Source organism: Lynx rufus, unplaced genomic scaffold (assembly GCF_022079265.1).
Source record: "Lynx rufus isolate CCGP_SWC_20201006 ecotype Redwood Valley unplaced genomic scaffold, mLynRuf1.p SCAF_9, whole genome shotgun sequence".
Lineage (NCBI taxonomy): Eukaryota > Metazoa > Chordata > Mammalia > Carnivora > Felidae > Lynx > Lynx rufus.
In genome coordinates this window covers 1,228,151-1,243,425 of record NW_025814897.1, presented here as the reverse complement: position 1 = coordinate 1,243,425, position 15,275 = coordinate 1,228,151, and the positions used below count along the sequence as shown (strand labels likewise).

At 51.6% G+C, this 15,275-nt stretch overlaps 1 protein-coding gene across 1 annotated transcript in view; it reads left to right on the top strand.

Moving 5' to 3' along the window:
- The first annotated feature begins 15,131 nt into the window (after window positions 1-15,131).
- Window positions 15,132-15,275, top strand: part of MMP20 (matrix metallopeptidase 20) — a 50,262-nt gene continuing 50,118 nt past the window's right edge. The window contains exon 1 of the mRNA XM_047071305.1: window positions 15,132-15,257. Within this exon, the coding sequence (XP_046927261.1) occupies window positions 15,132-15,257 (126 nt within the window). The remainder of the gene's footprint in view (window positions 15,258-15,275) is intronic.

Genomic DNA, 15,275 nt, shown 5'->3' with positions numbered 1-15,275 from the left:
ATCGCTGTGTAATGACAGCAAGCCCTACCCAGAGCTCTCTGCACACCATCTACACACCCCATCTCGCAGTTCGTACAACGTGGAGTGGGCTCCAATATCCTCAGTCCGTGGTGAAGAAAGTAACGCTCAGAAAGGCTAGCTTTCCCCAAACCAGACAGCTGTGGTACCTGCCTGTCTTGCGTGCATCCAAATAGCCGGAGAAATCAATACCTTCATTAACTGAAACGTGCCATCACTGTGACTAAACACACTTGCCCAAGAAGTAGGTGTTCTGGAAAGAGCTTGCGAGGACTACTGTTTTCTTACAAACACGTCGCCCGTGTCTCAGACCAACTAGTCCTTCCCAAAATGGAATGTTGCCCTCAGTTAGAACCTGGTTAATTGTAAGGGAATCAGAACTACTGAAGTGTGTCCTTTGAATTTGTCCCAGATTATTAGGGAAAGGGCTTATAAAACAAAATGAAGACTTCATGTAACCATTCTCTGGGTCTTGAGAAACCATTTACTGACAGAAGCACTTTGGGATTACCGAATGGAGAGAGTTAGGGATCTGTCCTCACAGAGAGTAAAATAAAATTATTTGAGAAGCTGGATGAACACAAAATACATTTGCAATTGCTGTGAACACTGCTCAGGAAAGTCTGAGGTCAGGAATCACTAAGATTACGCGGTTTAGGACAACGAGGCTTTATTTCCATGCACCTCCTTTAAATCACCACCACCCACATTGTGCCTTCTTCACCATTTCCCTTCTTTAAAAATGCAAACCTTCACATTCAGCTACTTGGATCCTATCTCTGGAGATTTTTAAATGACTGCATTTGTAGAATTTCAATACCTGATCTTGTCTATTCTTTGGGCAGAAGCACTAAGCATCATAAAGGCCCCTGGGAGCAGGAAGGGTGGGAGTTGAGGTATTTGAAGTCATTATTAGCAGATTCGGTTGGCGCTGGGCCCACAGCGGGAGTTCCATGGCCTCTGGCCTCTGTCTGCATCCGACGACCCAGCTCTCCTTCCCCTCCCTGCATGGCTCACTCAGAGGAGGAATTTTCCACCTGGCCCACAGCTCCCAGCCCGGTGCCTTCGTAGCAGGAAGGGGGGCTCTGTTCTGGCTCCCACGCTGAGGTCAGTGGGGGGCTGGGTGTGTGCCCCTGGCTGGCGGGCCTCCTGCACACACTCCTGTTGCGTCCACGGGAGCCTGGGGGTCATGACCACCCCACTCGCACCCCATACACTTGGTACTCATGGGGTCCAGACCCCCCAGATTGCAGAACTCGTAGATGCAGCACCCACGGGGGCATCTGGATGTCCCTCTGGGGATGTACTGATGTCCCCAGCTGTCATGGGCCCTACAGCAGACGGCCCTCAACGTGGGCTCTGATAGGAAGAGCCGTCCCCTTCCAGCCACCCAAGACTGGCCCGTGGGGAGGGCAGATATCGAGGCTCAACGACCACACCCCAACGCGGGTCAGCCCAGAGCTGCCCCCCCACCCCGGTGCCACCGTGGTGAGACTGCATCACCCCAGCCTCTCCCTCTGCCCAGTCCTGTTCCTTCCCTGCCCCACCCCAGGCGGTGGTCCCGCACGACCCCCGGTAACTTCTTGTCCCCTACTGCCCACCGTGGGGTCTACTCCCAGGGGAGCCTGCTCTGTGACAAGGGACAAATCACTCTGACGAGGGCACCACAAAAATCAAATACTTCGATTCAAACCGTATTATGTTTGAACACTTTCTCGAATCTCTAGAAACGACTATGCGATATTCTTCTTACAAACCAAGTCTTCCTGTTTCCCCTTGTTCCCAGTGATTCTGTTCATTCGTTCACCAAATGTGTTTTGTTAATTTATTAGACGTCTGGCCATCGACAAATGTATTTCTGGGTGTCAGCCTTCTAAGGAGCAGAGCAGGGTGGAGGGGGACAGCCACCGACCCAGCAGCGTGAGTACTGTTGCAGACACACAGACAGGGGGGCATCCCTGGGCCGCATTAGAGCCCGTGACACAATTCAGGGGCCACACGGGGTTCGTCACGGGTGCAGCAAAGGCCACAGGGAGAGAGAACGGAAAGGCGGCTGGTGAGGCCAGGCAGGGCGGGAATGTCCCACAAACCACGGTGGGTGTTTTCTGAAAGGTCAGTGGAGCCCTTGGAACCTTTACGTACAGGGTGATGTGATTCTACCTTATTTTTTAAATGTTACCTTGGTAACAGGACAGAGTTTGAGTCAGAAAGTTGCAAGACTAATAATGCAGGGGGACGGGTCAGGAGGGTGTGTTAGCGACCCGAGGGCAAAACAATGAGGCCGCTCAGACAGCCAGAGGCAGACCCCGGGAACATTGCAAACACTGGCTTCCAGGTTCTGGTACACCATTTAGAAGTGAGGTTTGGGGGTGCCCGGGGGGCTCAGTCGGTTCAGCATCCAACTTCGGCTCAGGTCATGATCTCACAGTTTCATGAGTTTGAGCCCGAATGTCCCTCTATCTCTCCCCCTGCTCGCTCTCTCTCTCTCTCTCTCTCTCTCTCACATGCTGGCTTCTGCTTCATTCTCTCCTACAGCCCCCTGGCATTTCCACCCATGGGTGACATGGCCACCAGTGACCCCACAATCTCACATCTCCGTTCCCAGAAAGAGCTCAGTCTCTAATCCCAAATCTAGTCATCCTGGAAAACCAGCCTAATCCTGGGAAATGGGTCCCCGATGGCACATTCCTGGACCAATTCGAGGTAACCAGGAAAATGGGAGCCTGTCCTCAGCCCAGCACAGCTCTATGGCTCACGAGGTTTTGCCTAAAGACCATGCACAGATGAGAATACGTAGGAGTGAACACTCACACAAGATGATTAAAGGTGAACCCTGGAGAAAACGAACCAGCATTTCAAGGCCTGAATACAGGAAGGGCGATAGATTAAGGAGACTAGGAAGCAGCCCAGGGACTGGGTTCCACATGTGCACACGGTTAATAGGTTGCGGGTGAGGCCTCGGTAAGCCACCTGGTAAAGGTTCATCTCTGTACAAATGTGCTCATAATTTCTTGTTTTCACTATGGAACTTGATACCATTTTTGAGATACTTAGAGATTCAGAAAATAAAGAAACCCGTTATTAATAGGATGACCTCTTCCATGTACATTTCTAACCGTTGTAATTTTTCCTGGGCATCTGCGAGATCGTATAAATCTCCTTCCCCAGTCAGGGCAAGACCAGGGCTATACTAATATTTATCCTGGTGACTTGAGATCCTTTCAAATCCATAATCGTTGAGTACTTCTCCAATACTTATTAAAAGGAGATCAGAAGAAATGTTTTCTGTGAATAAAGATCATATCTTTCATGTATAAAATGAGGTTTATCACAGCACTTAAGGAATCACAAAATTCTAACTTATTTGGACGTATTTGTAGGTTTTTCCCTTACATAATCAAGCTCAGCTATAGTATGGTTTTACTGATTGTTTATCATTTTTAACAAGATTTTTTTGGCTCGAGGGTTGTCAAAGCAGCTCCCGCTTTCCTTCTCTTTGGTTGATACAACAGTTGAAATTTATAAATAACTTTCTGGCTGTCCAGTTAGCTCCTCAGAGCCGCCCTGTGAGGTATGCCCCGCTGTGTGCGTTCCGAGTTCTATTTTTCCAGCATAGGAAACTGAGTCTGAACTATTTAGATGACCGTTTTTTATGATTTTTGAAAAATATTTAATTTTCAAGCAGATTCAAACTTAGGGAGGCGGCACGAATAGTAGAAAGACACTCGCCCAAGACCTCATCCAAATTCTGTCACTTGTGCCTGTGACGTCCTTTCCAGCAAGGGATCCGTGTGGCACCAGGTTGTTCCATTCCCTCTGTTTTCTCCAACCTGGGACAGCGCTCGGTCTTTCCTTCATTTTCAGGACCTTGACCTTTTAGTTAAATTACAACAGTTATTACAGAAAGTCTCTCGGTTTGGGTTTGCCTGCTGTATTCTCATGAACAGGCTCAGGTTACGTATTTCTGGCCAGAGTGCTACAGAAACTCTGTTCTTTTCTTGGCAACCTATTGGGCGGCATGTCACGTCCATTTATGTCCTTATAGATGACGGTAGCTTTTCCCCTTGGTAACTGACGCACGTTTTGTGGGACGACGCCTTGGAACTAGGTAAAAACCCCTTGCCTCACCCACTTTTACCCACTGCTCTTAGCCTCCCTTGCTGTTTCTGGCCTCGATCGATCATCACTAAGCTGGCTTCCAAATGATTATTTTTCTCAACTGTCATTCCCTTTGCATTTATTTATTAGTGGGCTTTCTACCAGAGGGAAGAGCTTTCTCTTCCCTCCACAGTTTGTTTGTGTGTTTGTATCGGTATCGATCACGGGTTCCGATTTCACCCAATGGGCTGCAACCCAGTACTATCATCATGTATTTTGGTGCTGAGTGTCCCAGATTCGGCCAGAGGAGGTTCAAGAAGCCGCCTTGGGTCCTTCTGACCCACCTCCACCACTGCCTGGGCACCTCCTTACTACCGGCACCACAACATGCTCCAGGCCTGTCTCTTCCTTTCCCTCCCTTTGCTCTAGACTCTTGCATTTCCCAGAAGCCCTGCTTCCTTTCTGTGGAGGTGGCTTTGGAAACAAAATCTGGGTGCAAGGTGTGCACGTCGTTACTGCTGTGTCCCTGCTCCCTTTCCGTGGACACTGATGGGAAATGTACATGGGGGGGAAGGGTGTGTGCACCCGCGCCCTTGCACACTCAGCCCCACCTTCATTTCTATGTTGTCTGAGTTTACAAGAACACCCGCATTCCCACCCTCTCTGGCTTCATTGAAGCTTCCCTGCATATCTGCGCCTCTCTTTTCTGACAGTGAGAAACCTGCCTCCTATCATCTTCGTCCTCCCTATGAGGCCAGTCTTGACCCGGCCAGGCTGTGGCCTCTCACTGTCCCCCTTACGTGTGCCCTGACCCCCGCTCAGGCCTGTCTTTCCCAGCTTACCATCTCCATTTGGCCTTGCTTAATGGCTTTTGGGGAAGGAAGGAAGGAAGGAAGGAAGGAAGGAAGGAAGGAAGGAAGGAAGGAAGGAAGGGAGAGAGGAGGAAAGAAGAAGCCCAATAAATTATTTTTTTAAGGCAGGGCAAGGGAAGCTCAAGATCCTTCTAGAAAGAGGCAAGTGGATGTCTTGTTTAATGTCAGGGTCAAGGCTGCCTTCCCTCCCTTCTCTGCCTGCTCCCCCCACAAGTGAACTCATTGACGGTTGTGGCTCTGACATCACCTACACCTCATGCCTCCCACGTTCACGTCTCCAGCCTCGACCTCCCCAACTCTGGGTGTGCGTCCGGCTGTCCACCTGCACTTAGGCGGAGCCCCCAACACGGACCCCCCCGCCCCCAGCTCCCAGCCTCACGCCGTCTGCGTCACAGCCACGGTCAGTGCCTCACTCGTCCCCCTCAGCCTGCGTCGGAGGCTGCCTGAATTGGAGGTGGCAGGCAGTCCCCATGTCTTCCTGAGGGCAGTGCACACCTGGCAGGTATGTGACACAGTCACGTGTGACACGGTCCGCATGCTCCGGAAGATGAATGTCTCAAGAGTAGCCTCGGGGGCCAATGGCTAAACGGCCCAGCTCGCTCGTCCTTCCCGGCACAGTTCTGAAGGACGCTGCATGCAGGGTCCCTGGGTCCTCGGTGGGGCTGAGTCCCAGATGCCCTCAGCGGTAACCTTGTCGTTCACGTACCCCTTTTCCCTGGGAAATGACACAGGAAGTCCCCCCCCCATGCTTGCAGGGTCACTGCACCCAGATCGAGGTCTCGGGGACACTGGGCCCGGTTCTGGGTGATGGAGTTAGAGTCTGCACCCGGGCCGATGCCCCGAACGGATGCAAAATCGCCGTGATTTACTGCATTCCCTTCACCCCTTGCTGGGACAGACTAGGACTCACGCTCACTCCTCCACGGCTCGTGCCACGTTTTTGCCATCAGCACGGCCCATACGCTCTGTGTGTCCCAGATCGGACAATGGCGCCCCGTCTTAGGCCAGTGGCCCTCATATTTAAGCGCGTGTCAGAATCTCCCGGGGTTGCTGGGCCCCGACCTCCAGGTTCCGATTCAGTAGGTCGTTGGGGGGGCCAGGAACTTACAAATTCCCAGGTGGTGCCGAGGCAGCTGGTCCAGGGGCCACCCGTCCACAGCCACCGGCCTCACGACCACCGTCTCTGGCCTGGACACAGAGCAGCCCGCCTCGAGTCCCAGCCACCCCTTGAGGCCTGTTAGGTCCTGACGCATCTGCTAGGAAGCCCTCCAGCGTCGCTGCCAGGCGGAGAGCCCGGGGCCGGGGGCCGGGGTTCGAGGCCGGCCCGGACTGATCCCGTCCCGTGACCCCTCACTCACTGTGCCCCAGCTTCTGCCCCACGCCTGGCTCCTCCCCACACACTCCAGGCCTTTGCAGCCACCCTTCCCTATGCCCGGAACGTTCTTCCCCCTAAATAGTCACGACCCTGGCCTTTTCGGCACCTTCAAGCGTCTGTTCCAATGCCCCCTTCGTGCTTCCTTGCCCCACGCCCAGCCGTGCCCGGCACACGCGAAGGACGCTCAACAGACATTCTGGGACGTGTGTGACAGGAAATCCAAGAGCGGGAAGCGGTGACGGGGTGGTAGTGCCATCAAAATGGCCACATGTTTACGTGTAGACGAAGGCAGAGCGGGAAAGGAGATGTTCAGAGGCACCGTGGGCAGAAACCGCTGACGCGGGCGCTGACGTGCGTCTCTGATTCAGCACGCTGGCTCGAGGGCCCCCGGCAGGTGGAGTGCGTTCTCATGGGGCTCCTGCCACCCCACCCTTCACACGGGCCGTAAACACGGCTCCTTCTCAACCTCAAACGCTGGCCTTGGTGGCCTGGGATTGCACAAGAACACACAAAATGCCAACTCCACGGACACACGTGTCCTTCATGGTTAGTGATCTAAGACGTACATGATGTCAGCCCCCTTGGCCTGGACGTCCCACACCCTCCTCCTTGACCCCTCCCCCTCCATGCCCGCTCGCCTCCGATCTGGGCCGCACCTCCCCTCGGGACAGCCTTTCACTAAATGCAAACCCAGTCCCGTGTTCCCGGACGGGAAGCCCTCCAGGGTTGCCCGTCACACACCCTTATGCGTGGGTGCCTCAGCCCAGCCACAGTGACCTGCCTGGCGCACCTTTCTCCAGGCCCTTCCAATGAACTCGGCGAGCCCTCAAAGCCTCGGTGGCCCCTGCTCCAGACTTGCTGTGTGACACTCTCCTCACACCTGCCAAACACGTTCCGCCTCTGAGTCCTGGAGCCTCGCTTCGGCCCTGCGCCTCGGACCTTCAGCATGGGTTGGACCCTGGCCTCTGCCTTCCGGCTTCATCGTCGGAACTGTGGGTGAGAGGTGTCCTCCAACAGATGGGTCTCTGCCCACCTTTCCTGCCCCATCTCCCCCCAGTCACCTTGTGCGTAAAAACACCTTCAGCGTCCTAGACTAGGTGCTCCTAGACGTCTCCGCCTCCCATCATCCCTCCCCGTTGGCCTCCACCACCCCTCCCTGTCCCCCGACCCTCTCCTTTGCCAGTCAGCACTTAACCCCACTCCGTGGACGGCCCACCCTGACCCCTCCCCGCACCCTCTCCTACTCTCAACAGCCCGGACGCAAACAGGTCCTCCCGTCTTCTGCTCTCATTGGACCATCACGTACCCCTCTTATCCCCCTAATTACACGGTAGCATATTTTGAGCTTACACCCAAGTCTTTCTCTGGAGACTCTGAGACCCTGGCAGGCAAGAACAGGTTTCTGTTTACCTTCTGCGCCCCCAGCACGAAGCCTGGTCTGGGCATCGGATGGAACGTGCCCATGCCGGACGGGCAAACACATGCGTCCGTGAAACACCCAGTTCACCGCAGGTCTTCTCTTTCCGCAAATGCACACTAGAACGTACATTGATACAGTCATTCAAAATTCCACTGACTGTCTTCAAAAATGCGTGATGGCTTTAAAGGAAAACGTACGAGAATGGTTAAATGGAAGGTCTTAAGACCCTGACGCTCGGATTTCGGTACCGTCGGCTCCCTTCCCGCTGTTGGTCTACAACCACATACTTTTCTTTAGCAAACTAGCCCCAAATTTGCCCAATTTTGTAGTTTGCTTTTTTGGTTAAAATTATTCTTTTAATGTTTTACGCACTGCTATTTTATTTCTAATGACTAAATTATATAATATTGAGTTGCCATAACTTCTGTAACCACTTCTGTATTTTTAGACACTGAGGCGGTTTCCAAGTTTTTGCTCTATAACTGGGCATAAAATAAACATTTTTGTCTCTATTCTTGTAAATGGCTTTCTCAGTGGAAATTCTTACAGATGGAATGCGGCCCAAACAGCATAGCCCCCTTTATGGCTCCTGGTATATATATACGGCATGGCTGCTTTCCGGAAGGATTCTGCCCACTGCAGTGTGAAGGCACGTGTTTCTCTCACAAAGTCTGTCCATGTTTACCTGGGGTTTGCTCCAAGGTCACCGTCCTACTACAGCAGCCGATCTGGGCTCCTGCCGCATACGAACGGTGCCTCACATCCTTGTATTTCCAGTGCCTAAAAAAGAGACTGATGGTCATGAATTGGGTATGAATTAAATGAAATAAATGGATGTGATTGAAAGAAATTGATGACGAATTTATTGAAAAACTTTATTGAATACATATATTGAACATAGTGAATTGACCTCTATTTTAAATATACTTTCTGTTTACATATATATATTTATAATTGTGTATGTAAATACATACACACAAATTGAAAACATCATCTAATCTAACTTCTCCACATACTCCCAAGCGACAGGCAGAACGCCACGTTAACTCAACCCATTGCTGTCCTCAAAGCCTCTCTGTCCTGTACTCCAAGACTGCTGGGGGCAAGTTCACAAACGTCTTCAATAGCTCCTTTGAATGCTAACAATTCCTAGACGTTTCCTTCTCTCCAACCAAACTCCTGTGCAGTTCTCGGCCTCTCCTCCCCTCGCTACCCTCTCCCCTCTCTTCCCTGCCTTTCTTCTCCTGTTCTTGGTGACCCCTCCTCCCTCCCCTCCCTTCCCCTCCCTTCCTCTGTCCTCCCCTCCTCTTCCTTCCCCTCCCCTCTCTCCCCTTCTTCTCTTCTTCTTGGTGAACCACCCCCCTCCCCTCCCCTCCCTTCTCTCCTCCCCCTCTCTCTGTTCTCCAGCTCCCCAGGCCCTCTCTGAGATGTTCATTCTCACAAGTGATGTCAGATCATTTCCCTAATTTTCTGTATGGGATTCTGAAGGTAGTCTGATTTCAAATACAGTTTCCTAAACACTAAATTTTGTTTTTTATTTTTATTTTTTGATGTTTATTTATTGTTGAGAGAGAGACCGAGCATGAGTTGGGGAGGGGCAGAGACAGGGAGGGAGACACAGCACCCAATACAGGCTCCAGACTCTGAGCTGTCAGCAAAGAGCCTGATGTGGGGCTTGAACTCACAAACCATGAGATCATGACCTGAGCCGAAGTCGGTGGCTCAACCGACTGAGCCACCCAGGCGCCCCTTCATTCTTTCTTAATGTGTATTCATTTTTGAGAGACAGAGACAGAGCGTGAGTGGGGGAGGGGCAATGGGAGAGAAAGACCCAGAATCCAAAGCAGGCTCCAGGCTCTGAGCTGTCAGCACAGAGCCCAACGTGGGGCTCGACCTCAGAAACGGTGAGATCGTGACCTGAGCCGAAGTTGGAGGCTCAACCGACTGAGCCACCCAGCACCCCTCAAATACACTTTTCTTTCTTCTATTTTTATTCCATCTGATTCTAGAATATTTGCTTACTTAGAAATTCATAATAGCGGTTGTTTTTCTCCATTCTTTTTTTTTTAATTTTTTTTTTAACGTTTATTTATTTTTGAGACAGAGAGAGACAGAGCATGAACAGGGGAGGGGCAGAGAGAGAGGGAGACACAGAATCGGAAACAGGCTCCAGGCTCCGAGCCATCCGCCCAGAGCCCGACGCGGGGCTCAAACTCACGGACTGTGAGATCATGACCTGAGCTGAAGTCGGACGCTTAACCGACCAAGCCACCCAGGCGCCCCTGGTTTTCTCCATTCTTAATAAAAACTTCTGAACTTCCAAAAGGCAAAATACAACTACAAAATAGAGTATTGCATGACTTACAAGTTAAATAAGTGAATATCTTGTATAAGTCGGCGTTCAAAGTGGCGTATATTTACTGGGGAGGTCTGGAAGGAAGACCGTGTTGAGCTGGGTGTGGGCTGAGGGGAGGTGGAAACCGGCCCCACTGGGGGGCATTCTTCCCAGTTGGGACTGAACTCCTTGGACATCCAGAAATTTAATCCAGTAAGCTACGTTACTAGAGATGGAAATACAGAAAGGAGGGTAACGGTGGACCGGTTGCAGGGACGAAGGCTATCGGCGGTCAGGGGGCTGGGCAGTCGGGCTGGCCGTGTTCTGTGAGGCCAGACCCAGGAGCGCCCGGGAGCCACGAGGCCTGCCTGCCAGCCCCAGAGTCCCATGTGCGCCCGGACGCTGCAGGGCCCAGGCACCAGGGCACGGACGCTCCTGTGACTATCAGGGGCACGGGCTCTGAGCTCGAGCAGGTCTCCGTTAAAATCTTGGAGACCACACTGCACTTGAAAAATGAGATGTCTTGGGCCTGGGGGGCTCAGCCGGGTAAGCGACCGACTCTTGATTTCTGCTCAGGTCATGATCTCAGTTCATGAGCTTCAGCCCTGCGTTGGGCTCCGTGCTGACAGCGCTGAGCCTGGGATTCTAAAATTTTTTTTTTTTCAACATTTATTTATTTTTGGGACAGAGAGAGACAGAGCATGAACGGGGGAGGCGCAGAGAGAGAGGGAGACACAGAATCGGAAGCAGGCTCCAGGCTCTGAGCCATCAGCCCAGAGCCCGACGCGGGGCTCGAACTCACGGACCGCGAGATCGTGACCTGGCTGAAGTCGGACGCTTAACCGACTGCGCCACCCAGGCGCCCCAAAGGGATTCTAAACTAACAAACAAACACACAAACATAAAAAAGGAAACTGAGATGTCTTGAAGTTGTGTGGAAAACGTACGTCGGGCATGATACGGGTTTAGGAACAGTTCTGACACCCTGGGGAAATGCTACACGCCTGTGTTTGATTTGAAAGTTACCCCTCCGAGGACCATCTTGATTTTCTTACTGGCTTTAGTCAGTCCCTCATCCGCGAGTTCGTACGTGCAGCAACTATTCATGGCACCGCTATTTTGTGCCAGACCCTGTTCTGGGTACCGGGGACACCGCTGTGGACAGAATGACATCATGCTTTATTTGTTCGCACAACTGGTGTTTTAATCAATGCTCCATCCAGTGAACAATGGTTGCTTCCAACTAAGAAAAAATCTCACGTTCATTTTTTTTATTAACCCATCACAATACTTGCGGGAAATAGCTGTGATTCGTACCAAAAAGTAGTTCTGGGGTCTCCCGTTTGTGACCCGGCCTGCGCACTAAGCGTCCGTTAGCCGTTTGAATCTTCTCCTCGTCCTGTGAGACGCGCCCATGTCACAAGGCGGGAGGCGGTGCCGACAGCCTCCCGGACTGCGGTGGGCATTTTCCGGGTTTGGTTCTGGTTTGTTCTTTGGCCGCCCGGCACGAACTTCCTCTCTGGGAGGCGTTGCCCTGCACGTATGGCCGGTGGTCTCTCTGGAGCGCGTCCTGCAGCCCGGCCGGACGCCAAGCTATGGGGCCCTCCTGCTTCTTGAGTCCGCACGTGAGGGTGAGGGCATGTGACCCGGGCCCAACCTACTCACCCAACACTGGAAGACTGGGCGCCGAGGGAAAGAGACCGAGGCCATGAGAACCAGGAGCCCGGCAGCGGCCGCCTCCCTGCTCAGCTGACGTATCGTCTGGTGACAGGAGCCACGGGCCCCTCTTTGGCTTTGGTTTCTACGGCCCTTTGTCCTGCTGGTTCTTGTGGCCTGGGGCCCCAGCCTTCCTGGAAATTCTGAGATACCAGCTATTTATTTCCTAGAGAAAAGAAATTTCTCTTAAATTAGCCAGAACTGGATTTCACAGCTCAAGACACTGACGACTAACACACCTAGAAGGTGGGGAGTCGATGTTTGATTCGAGGTCTGTCTGATTCCAAGTCTGTGCCACTCAACAAGGCGGTCAGCTGTCCGGTCAACAATTATTCACCAACCCATCCCATCACACGCAGGGCAGACACTATCTCACTCAGGATGGTGGATTTGTAAACGTCCAGGATTTGCTAAAACTCCCGTGGAACTGAATTCAGCCGGGATCGGGCAAGAAGCATTCTCTGTAGTGAACTTGATTCCGTGATTTAAACCCGTCTCCCTTTGCATTATTGGCACACAGAAACTCCCGTGTAAAGTGCCTGGGAAGTCCGCAGGATCCCCAAGACACGACCCCTGCTCGAAGGCTACCGACCTCCTGTTTCACGTGTATCTTTTTTCCACAGATACTGTGCTCTCCGTGGCTCTCTACGATATCGCCTCTCATTTCATGTCCTTTTACTTGTTGTTTGGCTTCAATATGATCTCTTTAGGTTGGAACAGCTTGGATTTAAATCGAGACTTAACACGAGAATGATAGAAGGGAAGCCGACTTTGCTCCCCTGTAATGAGGAGGAAAATCGGGAAAAGGACACACCTAGTGAGAAATTACCAGTCTGTTTGTCATGGTTTTTTGAAAGGTCAAGGATGTTGCCTCGCCCTGGCCTTGCGGTGAAACTTATTCACACTAATGTGTAAACGACTTATAAGAACATAAATTGCGAATCCTCTGCGGTGTTTGCACATTACAACTGAAGACTCCCAGTGGGAACGCAGGGATTGATCGCATTCCTGCATTAGAAGAGAGGATGCTGGAACCTTCTAGAAATACGTAGGTCACCCCCTCTTCTTGATCTCAGTCTGCTTCCAAAAATGGAGTTGAGCAACTCTCTGAGTTCTGTAGGTGAGAAGAGCCTCTGTTGACACATGTTTCTTTACTGTCTTCTGCTCCCTGGCTGCCTTTGCCTCAAGACCATCAGAAGGACTCAAGCAGTGACCTGGGGAGAACGCAAGCCAAGTGGAAAAGAGTTTCCTCTCTAATGTGGGCAGCTGCATGAAGATGTGGGAGAACAGGAAACCGCAAATGCAAGTTTTGACCTCTTTTCCTCTCCTCAGACCAAAAGCGACCAGGAGTATGTGTGGCACGTCCTTTCATTCATTTATAAAACGAACTTGATTGTGACTTTTGTATCATTCAGTCTTCGGGGAGCTTACAACTTGTAAGTCGAATGAGTCTCGTGGATCTCTGATTTGCCTTCTGTTACACAAGAGAATGCATTCTCAGGGTGCTCGACAGACAATGTTCACCCGTGCGACGGACACTCATCGAGGACCTGGCTTACTCACGAGACCCCACACACGGGCTGCTCCCTTCTGTGCAGGAGAGAATCTCGGAAGGCAACTGAATGACAGAGAGAAAGCAAAATCACCATGGGAATAACCTTGAATCTAGCGCAAGTGGAAGGCAAGCCACTGATACATTTTCAGGGCTTAACAAGTATGAACAATAAATTAGTTGCAACAAACTTAAAGAATGACGTTCAAATACGAGGTACGTCACCACTAAAAATCACTGCTCTGGATGGCAAGGGCAGTACTGAATACCTTCTGTGACGGGGATATTCTTGGCACTTTTCCTATATTTTTTTCATCCCGTCCCAGACCCCACAATGCTATTTGCTCAACGAATCCAGTGTTTTCCAACTGTAGCGTGCCTCAGAATCACCCAGGGGCTTGTGGAAACACAGACGGCCAGGCCCCGTTCCCAGACTCTCTGATTCAGCAAGGTGGCATTTCCAGCAAGTTTCCGGGTGACATGGATGCTACTGGCCCAGGAGCCACACTTTGGGAATCACCGATGGAGTCATCCATTCATCCATTTGTTCAAAGCTTCCAGGTGCCTGGCCCCAAAGCAGAGAGATGAGTCAAACATTACTTTGTAGGACCTGATGTCCCCTGGGCACTCTGCGAAGGGCTTCCTCTTGACCTGGTTTTCTCCTTTGTGACAATCCAACAAAGTAGATCTCGTCCCCCCCCCCATTTTATAGATGAAAATGCCACAGAAAGAGATTGAGTAACTTGCTCCAAGTCACGTGGACAGGTGTCAGCCTGGGATTTGGGTCCACGCGTCCTGGATGCCAAGTGGCCATCAGACAGCACGCTGTGTGCTGTGCCTCTCCTAGAACGCTGAGCTTACACCAGTACTGTCAGTCTTCTGCAGATGGAAACAAACCAAAGTTCAGAGAGGTTAGACAACATGCCCAAACTCACACAGCTAGGAAGTGTCTCAAGATTGAGTCTCACTTTGATGCCAAAGTGCTTTCTGCGCCAGGAAACCCATTTCTCCACGCCGTCTCCAGACCGACATCTAAATCAGAGCCGGGAAAGAGAGTACGAGCCCAGGTAACCAGAGTGCACAGAGAACGGGTACTTCTGTCCAGTGTTCCGGTGAGCTAATATAGATCTCATGCATCAACTTATTCAAGAGTTTTCAAACAGCTCAGTCTACTTTCCAGCCTAAGTCAGCACCGTATAATGTAACGTTTCCTTGATGATTCAGGGTCCTACATGCCCAGAACCGTCATCACGAACAGAGTTCGTTACTGAGAAATCTGAATGCGGAAGAGGCAGGTGACTGGATCGAGTTTTGAGGGGCGGGGGGCAGAATTACTGAGGACAAATTAAACTGTGTTCGAATCCCTGACTTCTTCTGCCATCAGAGTGGAAAAAGGCCCCCCTCACTGAGGCCCATCAAATGTTTCCATTGAGTTGGGTTAAAATTAATCCAGTTTACCCCAATTTATGTAAGCAGCTGACAAACTTCATTCAATCCGACTGTCTTTCTCCTTTCGCGACTCGGTAAATCACAAAGAACGAAGCTTTCCCCGACTCCCGAGTCCCGGTGTGTTACCCCATCATCAGGGAGAGAAATGAGCTCTATAATTACCTTTTGAGACATGAGTCATCCTCGCTCCGAGGGCCCAGACCCGGTGGACGCTATAAAAGCTGCTCAAGGTCGAAGTGCAAACGCGCAGTCTGCCTTCCCCGGGACTGATATAACTGCCGAGCCGCCCCAAGGAGATGAAGGTGCTCCCCGCGTCTGGCCTTGCTGTGCTCCTCGTCACGGCTCTGAAGTTCTCCACCGCAGCCCCCTCCCCACCTGCAGCCACCCCCAGGACCTCAAGAAACAACTACCACCTGGCACAGGTTTGTGAGTCTTTGCGC